General features: G+C 41.6%; 1 protein-coding gene across 2 annotated transcripts in view; it reads right to left on the minus strand.

Annotated features, from left to right (window-relative positions):
- Positions 1 to 13628, minus strand: part of LOC139762047 (uncharacterized) — a 149520-nt gene that overhangs the window by 62435 nt on the left and 73457 nt on the right. For both annotated transcript variants that reach the window (XM_071686818.1, XM_071686823.1), the window contains exon 5: positions 3391 to 3528. In XM_071686818.1, coding sequence (XP_071542919.1) covers positions 3391 to 3528 — 138 coding nt within the window. The remainder of the gene's footprint in view (positions 1 to 3390; positions 3529 to 13628) is intronic.

Consider the following 13628-nt stretch of genomic DNA (forward strand, 5'->3'; position numbering starts at 1 on the left):
GATTATTGGTGCTTATGCATGTGGTCATGGGAAGAAAGATCATGAGAGGCAAGTGTTTTGGGAGCAGCTGAGAAAGTGTCAGCAGCTTTGTCGCATGCAACTAGGTATTAGTGATAGGTGATTTAAATGCAAGGGTGAGTAGTGTGGCAGTTGAGGGTATAATTGGTGTACATGAGGTATTCAGTGTTGTGAATAGAAATGGTGAAGAGCTTGCAGATTTGTTAGCTGACAAAAGACTAGTGATTGGGAATACCTGGTTTAAAAAGATATATACATAAGTATACGTAAGTAAGTTGGCGAGACGGTCAAAGGTTATTATTAGATTATGTGTTAATTGATAGCCATGTAAAAAAGAGACTTTTGGATATTAATGTACTTAGAGGGGCAGCTGGTGGAATGTCTGATCACTATCTTATGGAGGTAAAGGTAAAGATTTGTAGGTTTTCAGAAAACAAGAGAAAATGTGGAGAAGAGAGTGGTGAGAGTAAGTGAGGTTGGAAAGGAGACTTAAGTGAAGAAGTATCAGGAGAGAGGTTGAGTGTAGAATGGTGGCAAAAGGTGAGAGCAAATAATGTGAGGGGTGTGGAGGAAGAATGGGATGTATTTAGGGAAGCAGTGATGGCTTGCGCAAAAGATGCATGTGGTATGAGAAAGGTGGGAGGTGGGCAGATTAGAAAGGGTAGTGAGGTTGTTAGTGAATGAGAAAAGAGAGGCATTTGGACAATATTTGCAAGGAGGTAGTGCAAATGACTGGGAGATGTATAAAAGAAAGCGGTAAAAGGTCAAGAGAAAGGTGCAAGAGTTGAGAGTGTATTAATAAATTCTGGGGAGAATAAAAAGATGTTTTGGAAGGAGGTAAATAACGTGTGTAAGACAAGAGAAAAAATGGGAACATCGGTGAAGGGAGCAAGTGAGGAAGTGATAACAGAGTGATGGAGTGAAAAGGAAATGGAGAGAGTATTTTGAAGGTTTGTTGAAAGAGTGGCAGATATAAGGTGTTTTGGTCAGGGTGGTGTACAAAGTGAAAGGGTCAGGGAGAATTAATTGAAGAGAGAAGAGGTAGTGAAAGCTTTGTGGAAGATGAAATCCAGTAAGGCACCGGGTTTGGATGGTATTGCAATGGAATTTATTAAGAAAGGGGGTGACTGTGTTGTTGATTGGTTGGTAAGGATATTCAATGTAAGTATGGACCATGGAGAAGTGCCTGAGGATTGGTGGAATGCATGCATAGTGCCATTGTACAAAGGCAAAGGGGATAAAGGTGAGTGATGCAACTACATGAGCAAAAGTTTGTTGAGTATTCCTGGGAAATTATATGGGAGGGTATTGAATGAGAGGGTGAAGGCACGTACAGAGCATCAGATGTGGAAGAGCAGTGTGGTTTCTGAAGTGGTACAGGATGTGTGGATCAGGTGTTTGCTTTGAAGAATGTAAGTGCAAAATACTTAGAAAAACAAATGGATTTGTATGTAGCATTTATGGATCAGGAGAAGGCATATGATAGGGTTGATAGAGATGCTCTACAGAGGGTTTTAGGAGTTATTCGGTGTGGAAGTTAAGTTGCTAGAAGCACTGAAAAGTTTTTAAGAAGGCTGTAAGGCATGTATATGAGAAGGAAGAATGATGTACCCATGGTCGTATAATATGATAATGGATGGGGAGGTTAGGGAGGTAAATGCAAGAGTTTTGGAGAGAGGGGCGAGTATGCAGTCTGTTGTGGATGAGAGGGCCTGGGAAGTGAGTCAGTTGTTGTTCGTTGATGATACAGCTCTTGTGGCTGATTTGTGTGAGAAACTGCAGAGGTTTGTGACCAAGTTTGGAAAAGTGTGTTAAAGGAGAAAGTTGAGAGTACATGTGATTAAGAGCAAGGTTATTAGGTTCAGTAGGGTTGAGGGATAAGTTGATTGGGATGTAAGTTTGGATGGAGAAAAATTGGAAGAAGTGTTTTAGACATCTGGGAGTGGACTTAGCAGCAGATGGAACCATGTAATTGGAAGCGAGTCAGAGGGTGGTGGAGGGGGCGAAGGTTCTGGGAGTGATAAAGAATTTGTGAAAGGAGAAAACATTATCTTAAAGAGCAAAAATGGGTATGTTTAAAGGAACAGTGGTTCTAACAATGTTATATGGATGCAAGGCATGGGCAATAGATAGGGTTGTATGGAGGAGGGTGGATATGTTGGAAATGAAATGTTTGAGGACAATATATGGTGTGAGGTGGTTTGATGGAGTAAATAATGTAAGGGTAAGAGAGATTTGTGGAATTAAAAAGAGTAAGGTTGAGAGAGCAGAACAGTGTCGAAATGGTTTGAACATATGGAGAGAATGAGTGAGGAAAGATTGACAAAGGGGATATATGTTTCAAAGGTGAAGGGAACACGGAGAAGTGGGAGAGCAAATTGGAGGTGGAAGGATGGAGTGAATAAGATTATGAGTAATTGGGACCTGAACATAAAAGTGGGTGAGAGGCGTGCAAGGAATAGAGTGAATTGGAACAATGTGGTACACCAGGGTCGACGTGCTGTCAATGGACTGAACCAGGGCATGTGAAGCATCTGGGGTAAGAATATTCAGTGTATGTCTGGATCATGGTGAAGTGCCTGACGATTGGCAGAATGCTTGCATAGTGCCATTGTACAAAGGCAAAGCGGATAAAGGTGAGTGATGCAACTACATGGGCAAAAGTTTGTTGAGTATTCCTGGGAAATTATATGGGAGGGTATTGAATGAGAGGGTGAAGGCACGTACAAAGCATCAGACTGGAGAAGAGTAGTGTGGTTTCTGAAGTGGTGGAGGATGTGTGGATCAGGCGTTTGCTTTGGAGAATGTACGTGAGAAATACTTAGAAAAACAGATGGATTTGTATATAGCATTTATGGATCTGGAGAAGGCATATGATAGAGTTGATAGAGATGCTTTGTGGAAGGTCTTAAGAGTATATGGTGTGGGAGTAAGTTGCTACAAGCAGTGAAAAGTTTTTACCAAGGATGTAAGGCATTAGCTTTGATAATCTCACTTTAAGCAGTTACTTTAGGCTAGATTTGTCTGACTTCAGTAGCAGTAACAGACACAAATTAATTGGCAAAGTACTTTTTTCAACAGGATTGTTAACATATGGAAAGATTTATCAATAAGATTAGTTGACAGGAGCACCATAATACCTTTAAAAACAGACAATAAATACTTTGCTTGAAATCCACAAATTGACATCATTTGCACCTCCTTAGTTACATGTAAAGTTGCATTTAAAGAGCTTGGAGAAGATTCTACATCCACAATTCTGACTGTAGGTAAAGTTAAGGTACTACAAACATACTGAATCATACTTTTCTGATGTTTGAAGCATTTAATCTCATGAGAAAATAAGAGCTTTAAATACCTATGTCGTAATACCTTTTCAGTCAGCTGCTGTCCCTCTTCATCTGACAGTATGGGTGGATCATGATAGGTCAGCAGCCAACACACCACCCACACTAAGCCAATAAATCCAAACAACTCGAAACTTACATGCCAATCCAAATGAGGTACAAACTGAAAAAAATGGAGAAGTGCATGTAAGTAAATCTGCCCTTATCACAGAAATACTGTTTATAAATTTTCCTTTCCTACTTTGGTAAGGAGAACATCAGATGCAGAGCACTGAGCCATTCAGGAAAAATAATTTCTTACCTGATTTTCTTACACAGTCTGCTTAAATCTTATCCATCCACCATACTTCAATGCATCCCAAATTTTTTCCTCATACATAACTGCTGTGAACCTGTTTTCACACAACCATCCTTTTTACTAAACTTGACCTCAAAATGTTTAAATTCATCCACAATTTTCAGTTCTTTGCACTGCAAATTGACCTTACAAAATGACCTCCCTTCCTTTTTAATCAAATTATGTGTCTTTTGACATTCAGCTCTCTAGATGATAGAAAACAACTGTACTCTATAAAGTTTCATGGCCAAGTGTAGACATTTTCTTTGGGTTATAAGTCACATTAAATTTCACATTAAATATTTCTATAAGTGACTTGAGTATCAGAGTTATGGATCTTCTGTCATTCAGTTCTTCAAATGAGGGGAATGAAATGAATAAAGTTTAGTGACCAAAGGTTGAATTTTCCTCAAGTTATGATGGTCTAGCTATATGCTATATCTTTTTATAGAAAACATGAATGAAGCACAATCCAAATAGTTATGGGTTTTATGGAATTCAATTCTTTCGATGCTAGAAAACAATTGTATAAAGTTTTATGAGAATCTGACTTTGACTTTTCAGGTTGTAAACGAGGTCATGATGAACTTTAAGGTGCGACTCCCAATGATAACACAGATGATGGATGGTGGATAGGCAGACAATGAACAAACAAATGATAGATTGATGCTAGGTGATGGATGGGAAGATGACAGTAACAATGAACAAAGTAACCCATAAGTGTTTACCAAGCTATGCAGCTAAGACAAAAATCAATACCTTTATTTTATCCAAGCTATGCAGCTAACACAAAAATCAATAGCTTAATTTTATCCAAGCTATGCAGGTAGCACAAAAACTAGTACCTTAATTTTATCCACATTCACCTTCAGCATCCTCCTTCAACATACATCTCTAAACCAGCCTGCCATTCAAAACATCTCTTTGATGTAGCTAACACCACAGCATCATTTGCATAAAACAGCTGCTATAACTTCTATTCTATCTATTTACATCTCTGATGCCCACTCCCTCCAGAAACTCCCATCAAAGGGGTGGCTACAGCAAGTCTCCATTTATTCCCTACCTGACATGCCTCCCTTGCATACACCATTCCATGCATTCTTCCACCCTATTTGCCCATCTCACAAGTGGTCTTCCTCTCACACCAACCCCTGTAATTGTACTATCATACACTCTCCTTGTAAACACCCAGTCTTGCATTCTTTCCACATGTCCAAACCACCTCAAAGTATTACATTTCACCTACTCTACCATTCCACAATTCATTCCCTTTACATTCCTTGTCATACCACATCTCTCATATAGTGCTTCAATTCTTCCTTCACTCCATCTAGTCACACCATAAGCTCCTATCAAATAGTTTATCTCCACAGCCTTTATTCTCAACCTCTGTGGCTCATTCCATATCCAAGTTTTGACTGCATAGGTCAGGGTTGGGAAGACTATGCTGTCCCTTAATCCTCTCTTCATTTCCATACTTACACCTCTATCCTTCATTACTCTATTAAGGGACCCAATGACTCTTCTACCCTGTGCTGCCTTCTCCCTTGCCTCTCCATCCATATCACCAAACTCATCCCAGACAGCTCCTAAATACTTAAATTCTCTCATAGTTTAGTACACTTTCTTCTTTCACTCTATATAGTTTTACATAATATGTACTTTCACTCTGTTTCCTTCAAATATCATTACTTTACTTTTCCTTGCACTTACCTTCAATGACTTACGCTTACACACATCATAAAACACACAACCTTCTGCAGCTCCTCTTCATTCTCAGCAAACAACACAATATCATCAACAAACAGGCTTGCCACTAGCCACCATATCTCACTGCCATACTCCATCTCTGCACCTCCTTTCCCTAGTTTTGATTTTATCTCTTATCACTTTATCCATTTATATATTAGAAAAGCCACGGTGATCACACAGCCCTGCCTCACATCCACATGTATATCGAAACTTTTGCTCAACTATCTATCCTTTTTACACATGCATTTGCTCCTCTATAGAAGGCTTTCACACCAACCAACAGTTGTTCCCCTACCCTATATATCCTTAACACATTCCATGAAGCATTTCCCTCGACTCTGTCACATACTTTCTCAAGATCCATAAATATTATTTATTTTTATTATACTTTGTCGCTGTCTCCCGCGTTTGCGAGGTAGCGCAAGGAAACAGACGAAAGATATGGCCCAACCCCCCCCCCATACACATGTATATACATACGTCCACACACGCAAATATACATACCTACACAGCTTTCCATGGTTTACCCCAGACGCTTCACATGCCTTGCTTCAATCCACTGACAGCACGTCAACCCCGGTATACCACATCGCTCCAATTCACTCTATTCCTTGCCCTCCTTTCACCCTCCTGCATGTTCAGGCCCCGATCACACAAAATCTTTTTCACTCCATCTTTCCACCTCCAATTTGGTCTCCCTCTTCTCCTTGTTCCCTCCACCTCCGACACATATATCCTCTTAGTCAATCTTTCCTCACTCATCCTCTCCATGTGCCCAAACCACTTCAAAACACCCTCTTCTGCTCTCTCAACCACGCTCTTTTTATTTCCACACATCTCTCTTACCCTTACATTACTCACTCGATCAAACCACCTCACACCACACATTGTCCTCAAACATCTCATTTCCAGCACATCCATCCTCCTGCGCACAACTCTATCCATAGCCCACGCCTCGCAACCATACAACATTGTTGGAACCACTATTCCTTCAAACATACCCATTTTTGCTTTCCAAGATAATGTTCTCGACTTCCACACATTCTTCAAGGCCCCCAGGATTTTCGCCCCCTCCCCCACCCTATGATCCACTTCCGCTTCCATGGTTCCATCCGCTGCCAGATCCACTCCCAGATATCTAAAACACTTCACTTCCTCCAGTTTTTCTCCATTCAAACTCACCTCCCAATTGACTTGACCCTTAACCCTACTGTACCTAATAACCTTGCTCTTATTCACATTTACTCTTAACTTTCTTCTTCCACACACTTTTCCAAACTCAGTCACCAGCTTCTGCAGTTTCTCACATGAATCAGCCACCAGCGCTGTATCATCAGCGAACAACAACTGACTCACTTCCCAAGCTCTCTCATCCCCAACAGACTTCATACTTGCCCCTCTTTCCAAAACTCTTGCATTTACCTCCCTAACAACCCCATCCATAAACAAATTAAACAACCATGGAGACATCACACACCCCTGCCACAAACCTACATTCACTGAGAACCAATCACTTTCCTCTCTTCCTACACGCACACATGCCTTACATCCTTGATAAAAACTTTTCACTGCTTCTAACAACTTTCCTCCCACACCATATATTCTTAATACCTTCCACAGAGCATCTCTATCAACTCTATCATATGCCTTCTCCAGATCCATAAATGCTACATACAAATCCATTTGCTTTTCTAAGTATTTCTCACATACATTCTTCAAAGCAAACACCTGATCCACACATCCTCTACCACTTCTGAAACCACACTGCTCTTCCCCAATCTGATGCTCTGTACATGCCTTCACCCTCTCAATCAATACCCTCCCATATAATTTACCAGGAATACTCAACAAACTTATACCTCTGTAATTTGAGCACTCACTCTTATCCCCTTTGCCTTTGTACAATGGCACTATGCACGCATTCCGCCAATCATCAGGCACCTCACCATGAGTCATACATACATTAAATGACCTTACCAACCAGTCAACAATACAGTCACCCCCTTTTTTAATAAATTCCACTGCAATACCATCCAAACCTGCTGCCTTGCCGGCTTTCATCTTCCGCAAAGCTTTCACTACCTCTTCTCTGTTTACCAAATCATCTTCCCTAACCCTCTCACTTTGCACACCACCTCGACCAAAACACCCTATATCTGCCACTCTATCATCAAACACATTCAACAAACCTTCAAAATACTCACTCCATCTCCTTCTCACATCACCACTACTTGTTATCACCTCCCCATTTGCGCCCTTCACTGAAGTTCCCATTTGCTCCCTTGTCTTACGCACTTTATTTACCTCCTTCCAGAACATCTTTTTATTCTCCCTAAAATTTAATGATACTCTCTCACCCCAACTCTCATTTGCCCTTTTTTTCACCTCTTGCACCTTTCTCTTGACCTCCTGTCTCTTTCTTTTATACATCTCCCACTCAATTGCATTTTTTCCCTGCAAAAATCGTCCAAATGCGTCTCTCTTCTCTTTCACTAATACTTTTATTTCTTCATCCCACCACTCACTACCCTTTCTAATCAACCCACCTCCCACTCTTCTCATGCCACAAGCATCTTTTGCGCAATCCATCACTGATTCCCTAAATACATCCCATTCCTCCCCCACTCCCCTTACTTCCATTGTTCTCACCTTTTCCATTCTGTACTCAGTCTCTCCTGGTACTTCCTCACACAGGTCTCCTTCTCAAGCTCACTTACTCTCACCACCCTCTTCACCCCAACATTCACTCTTCTTTTCTGAAAACCCATACAAATCTTCACCTTAGCCTCCACAAGATAATGATCAGACATCCCTCCAGTTGCACCTCTCAGCACATTAACATCCAAAAGTCTCTCTTTCGCACGCCTGTCAATTAACACGTAATCCAATAACGCTCTCTGGCCATCTCTCCTACTTACATAAGTATACTTATGTATATCTCGCTTTTTAAACCAGGTATTCCCAATCATCAGTCCTTTTTCAGCACATAAATCTACAAGCTCTTCACCATTTCCATTTACAACACTGAACACCCCATGTATACCAATTATTCCCTCAACTGCCACATTACTCACCTTTGCATTCAAATCACCCATCACTATGACCCGGTCTCGTGCATCAAAACCACTAACACACTCATATATATATATATATATATATATATATGTGTGTATGGGGGTGGGTTGGGCCATTTCTTTCGTCTGTTTCCTTGCACTACCTCGCAAACGCGGGAGACAGCGACAAAGCAAAAAAAAATATATATATATATATATATATATATATATATATATATATATATATATATATATTTTTTTTTTTTTTTTTTACTTTGTCGCTGTCTCCCGCGTTTGCGAGGTAGCGCAAGGAAACAGACGAAAGAAATGGCCCAACCCCCCCCATACACATGTATATACATACGTCCACACACGCAAATATACATACCTACACAGTTTTCCATGGTTTACCCCAGACGCTTCACATGCCTTGATTCAATCCACTGACAGCACGTCAACCCCGGTATACCACATCGCTCCAATTCACTCTATTCCTTGCCCTCCTTTCACCCTCCTGCATGTTCAGGCCCCGATCACACAAAATCTTTTTCACTCCATCTTTCCACCTCCAATTTGGTCTCCCTCTTCTCCTTGCTCCCTCCACCTCCGACACATATATCCTCTTGGTCAATCTTTCCTCACTCATCCTCTCCATGTGCCCAAACCACTTCAAAACACCCTCTTCTGCTCTCTCAACCACGCTCTTTTTATTTCCACACATCTCTCTTACCCTTACGTTACTCACTCGATCAAACCACCTCACACCACACATTGTCCTCAAACATCTCATTTCCAGCACATCCATCCTCCTGCGCACAACTCTATCCATAGCCCACGCCTCGCAACCATACAACATTGTTGGAACCACTATTCCTTCAAACATACCCATTTTTGCTTTCTGAGATAATGTTCTCGACTTCCACACATTCTCCAAGGCCCCCAGAACTTTCGCCCCCTCCCCCACCCTATGATCCACTTCCGCTTCCATGGTTCCATCCGCTGCCAGATCCACTCCCAGATATCTAAAACACTTCACTTCCTCCAGTCTTTCTCCACTCAAACTCACCTCCCAATTGACCTGACCCCCAACCCCACTGTACCCAATAACCTTGCTCCTATTCACATTTACTCTCAACTCTCCTCCTCCACACACCTTACCAAACTCAGTCACCAGCCTCTGCAGTTTCTCACACGAACCAGCCACCAGCGCTGTATCATCAGCGAACAACATGGAGTGAAAAAGATTTTGTGTGATCGGGGCCTGAACATGCAGGAGGGTGAAAGGAGGGCAAGGAATAGAGTGAATTGGAGCGATGTGGTATACCGGGGTTGACGTGCTGTCAGTGGATTGAATCAAGGCATGTGAAGCGTCTGGGGTAAACCATGGAAAGCTGTGTAGGTATGTATATTTGCGTGTGTGGACGTATGTATATACATGTGTATATACGACAAAGCAAAAAAAAAAAAAATATATGGGGATAGGGGAGAAAGAATACTTCCCATGCATTCCCCGCGTGTCATTAAAGGGGGACGGGAGCGGGGGGCTAGTAACCTCCCCTCCTTGTATTTTAACTTTCTAAAATGGGAAACAGAAGTCACTCCTCGAAGGCTCAGAGTGGGGTGTCTAAATGTGTGTGGATGTAACCAAGATGAGATAAAAGGAGAGATAGGTAGTAAGTTTGAGGAAAGGAGCCTGGATGTCTAGGCTCTGAGTGAAACGAAGCTCAAGGGTAAAGGGGAAGAGTGGTTTGGGAATGTTTTGGGAGTAAAGTCAGGGGTTGGTGAGAGGTCAAGAGGAAAGGAGGGAGTAGCACTACTCCTGAAACAGGAGTTATGGGAGTATGTGATAGAGTGTAAGAAAGTAAACTCTAGATTGATATGGGTAAAACTGAAAGTAGATGGAGAGAAATGGTTGATTATTGTTGCCTATGCAACTGGGCATGAAAAGAAAGATCATGAGAGGCATGTTTTGGAGCAGCTGAGTGAGTATGTTAGCAGTTTTGATTCACGAGACTGGGTTATAGTGACAGGTGATTTGAATGCAAAGGTAAGTAATGTGGCAGTTAAGGGAATGATTGGTGTACATGGGGTGTTTAGTGTTGTAAATGGAAATGGTGAAGAGCTTATAGATTTGTGTGCTGAAAAAGGACTGGTGATTGGATATACCTGGTTTAAAAAGAGAGAGACACATAAGTATACTTATGTAAGTAGGAGAGATGGCCAGAGAGCGTTATTGGATTACTTGTTAATTGATAGGCGCGTGAAAGAGAGACTTTTGGATGTTAATGTGCTAAGAGGTGCATCTGGAGGGATGTCTGATCATTATCTTGTGGAGGCGAAGGTGAAGATTGTAGAGTTTTTCAGAAAAGAAGAGAGAATGTTGGGGTGAAAAGAGTTGTGAGAGTAAGTGAGCTTGGGAAGGAGACATGTGTGCAGAAGTACCAAGAGAGACTGAGAGCAGAATGGAAAAAGGTGAGAGCAAAGAATGTAAAGGGAGTGGGGGAGGAATGGGATGTATTTAGGGAAGTAGTGGTGGCTTGCGCAAAAGATACTTGTGGCATGGGAAAGGTGGGAGGTGGGCAGATTAGAAAGGGTAGTGAGTTTTGGGATGAAGAAGTAAGATTGTTAGTGAAAGAGAACAGAGGTATTTGGTCGATTTTTGCTGGGAAATAGTGCAGATGACTGGGAGATGTATAAAAGAAAGAGGCAGGAGGTCAAGAAAAAGGTGCAAGAGGTGAAAAAGAGGGCAAATGAGAGTTGGGGTGAGAGTATCATTAAATTTTAGGGAGAATAAAAAGATGTTTTGAAAGGAAGTAAGTAAAGTGTGTAAGACAAGAGAAGAAATGGGAACATTAGTGAAGAGGGCTAACGGGGGGGAGGTAATAACAAGTTGTGGTGATGTGAAAAGGAGATGGAGTGAGTATTTTGAAGGTTTGTTGAATGTGTTACATGATAAAGTGGCAGATATAGGGTGTTTTGGTTGAGGTGGTGTGCGAAGTGAGAGGGTCAGGGAGAATGATTTGGTAAACAGAAAAGAGGTAGTGAAAGCTTTGCGGAAAATGAAAGCCGGTAAGGCGGCAGGTTTGGATGGTATTGCAATGGAATTTATTAAAAAAGGGGGTGACTGTGTTGTTGACTGGTTGGTGAGGATATTCACTGTATGTATGGCTCATGGTGAGGTGCTTGAGGATTGGCAGAATGCATGCATAGTGCCATTGTACAAAGGCAAAGGGGATAAAGGTGATTGTTCAAATTACAGAGGTATAAATTTGTTGAGTATTACTGGGAAACTATATGGGAGGGTATTGATTGAAAGGGTGAAGGCATGTACAGAGCATCAGATTGGGGAAGAGCAGTGTGGTTTCAGAAGTGGTAAAGGATGTGTGGATCAGGTGTTTGCTTTGAAGAGTGTATATGAGAAATACTTAGAAAAACAAATGGATTTGTATATAGCATTTATGGATCTGAAGAAGGCATATGATAGAGTAGATAGAGATGCTCTGTGAAAGGTATTAATAGTATATGGTGTGGGAGGCAAGTTGCTAGCATTTAAAAGTTTTTATCGAGGGTGTAAGGCATGTTTACGAGTAGGAAAAAAGGAAAGTATTGGTTCTCAGTGAATGTCGGTTTGCGGCAGGGGTGCATGATGTCTCCATGTTTGTTTAATTTGTTTATGGATGGGTTTGTTAGGGAGGTGAATGCAAGAGTTTTGGAGAGAGGAGCAAGTATGAAGTCTGTTGTGGATGAGAGGGCTTGGGCAACAAGTCACTTGTTGTTCACTGATGATGCAGCACTGATGGCTGATTCGGATGAGAAACTGCATAAGCTGGTGACTGAGTTTTGTAAAGTGTGTGAAAGAAGAAGGCTGAGAGGATATATGAACGAGAGCAAGATTATTAGGTACAGTAGGTTGAGGGACAAGTCAATTGGGAGGTAAGTTTGAATGGAGAAAAACTGGAGGAAGTGAAGTGTTTTAGATATCTGGGAGTGGATTTGGTAGCGGATGGAACCATGGAAGTGGAAGTGAGTCACAGGATGAGGGAGATATAGATAGATAGATAGATAGATATTCTAAGGAAGAGGTGCTAAGGATATACATAGCAATTATAGGGGAATAAGTCTGTTAAGTATACCAGGAAAAGTGTGTGCAGAAATGCTGATTGATAAAGTGATGGAAGTGACTGAATGCAGAATAATTTAGAACAAGGTGTTAAGTATACCAGGAAAAGTGTATGCAGAAATGCTGATTAATAGAGTGATAGAAGTGACTGAATGCAGAATAAGTTAGAAGCAAGGTTTTTAGGGGATGTGTTTATCAGATTTTTGTTGGAAAGATGACCTAACCTATCCCTGGGGATAGAGGATTAAGAATACATCCCACGTATTCCCTGCGTGTCGTAGAAGGCGACTAAAAGGGGAGGGAGCGGGGGGCTGGAAATCCTCCCCTCTCTCTCTTTTTTTTTTTTTTTTTTTTTTTTTTTAATTTTCCAAAAGAAGGAACAGAGGGGGCCAGGTGAGGATATTCCAAAAAAGGCCCAGTCCTCTGTTCTTAACGCTACCTCGCTATCGCGGGAAATGGCGAATAGTATGGTAAAGTGTGTGGAAGAAGAAAGTTGAGAGTAAATGTGAATAAGAGCAAGGTTATTAGGTACAGTAGGGGTGAGGGTCAAGTCAATTGGGAGGTGAGTTTGAATGGAGAAAAACTGGAGGAAGTGAAGTGTTTTAGATATCTGGGAGTGGATCTGTCAGCGGATGGAACCATGGAAGCGGAAGTGGATCATAGGGTGGGGGAGGGGGCGAAAATTTTGGGAGCCTTGAAAAATGTGTGGAAGTCGAGAACACTATCTCGGAAAGCAAAAATGGGTATGTTTGAGGGAATAGTGGTTCCAACAATGTTGTATGGTTGCGAGGCGTGGGCTATGGATAGAGATGTGCGCAGGAGGATGGATGTGCTGGAAATGAGATGTTTGAGGACAATGTGTGGTGTGAGGTGGTTTGATCGAGTAAGTAACGTAAGGGTAAGAGAGATGTGTGGAAATAAAAAGAGCGTGGTTGAGAGAGCAGAAGAGGGTGTTTTGAAATGGTTTGGGCACATGGAGAGAATGAGTGAGGAGAGAT

This window comes from Panulirus ornatus, chromosome 3 (genome assembly GCF_036320965.1).
Source record: "Panulirus ornatus isolate Po-2019 chromosome 3, ASM3632096v1, whole genome shotgun sequence".
Lineage (NCBI taxonomy): Eukaryota > Metazoa > Arthropoda > Malacostraca > Decapoda > Palinuridae > Panulirus > Panulirus ornatus.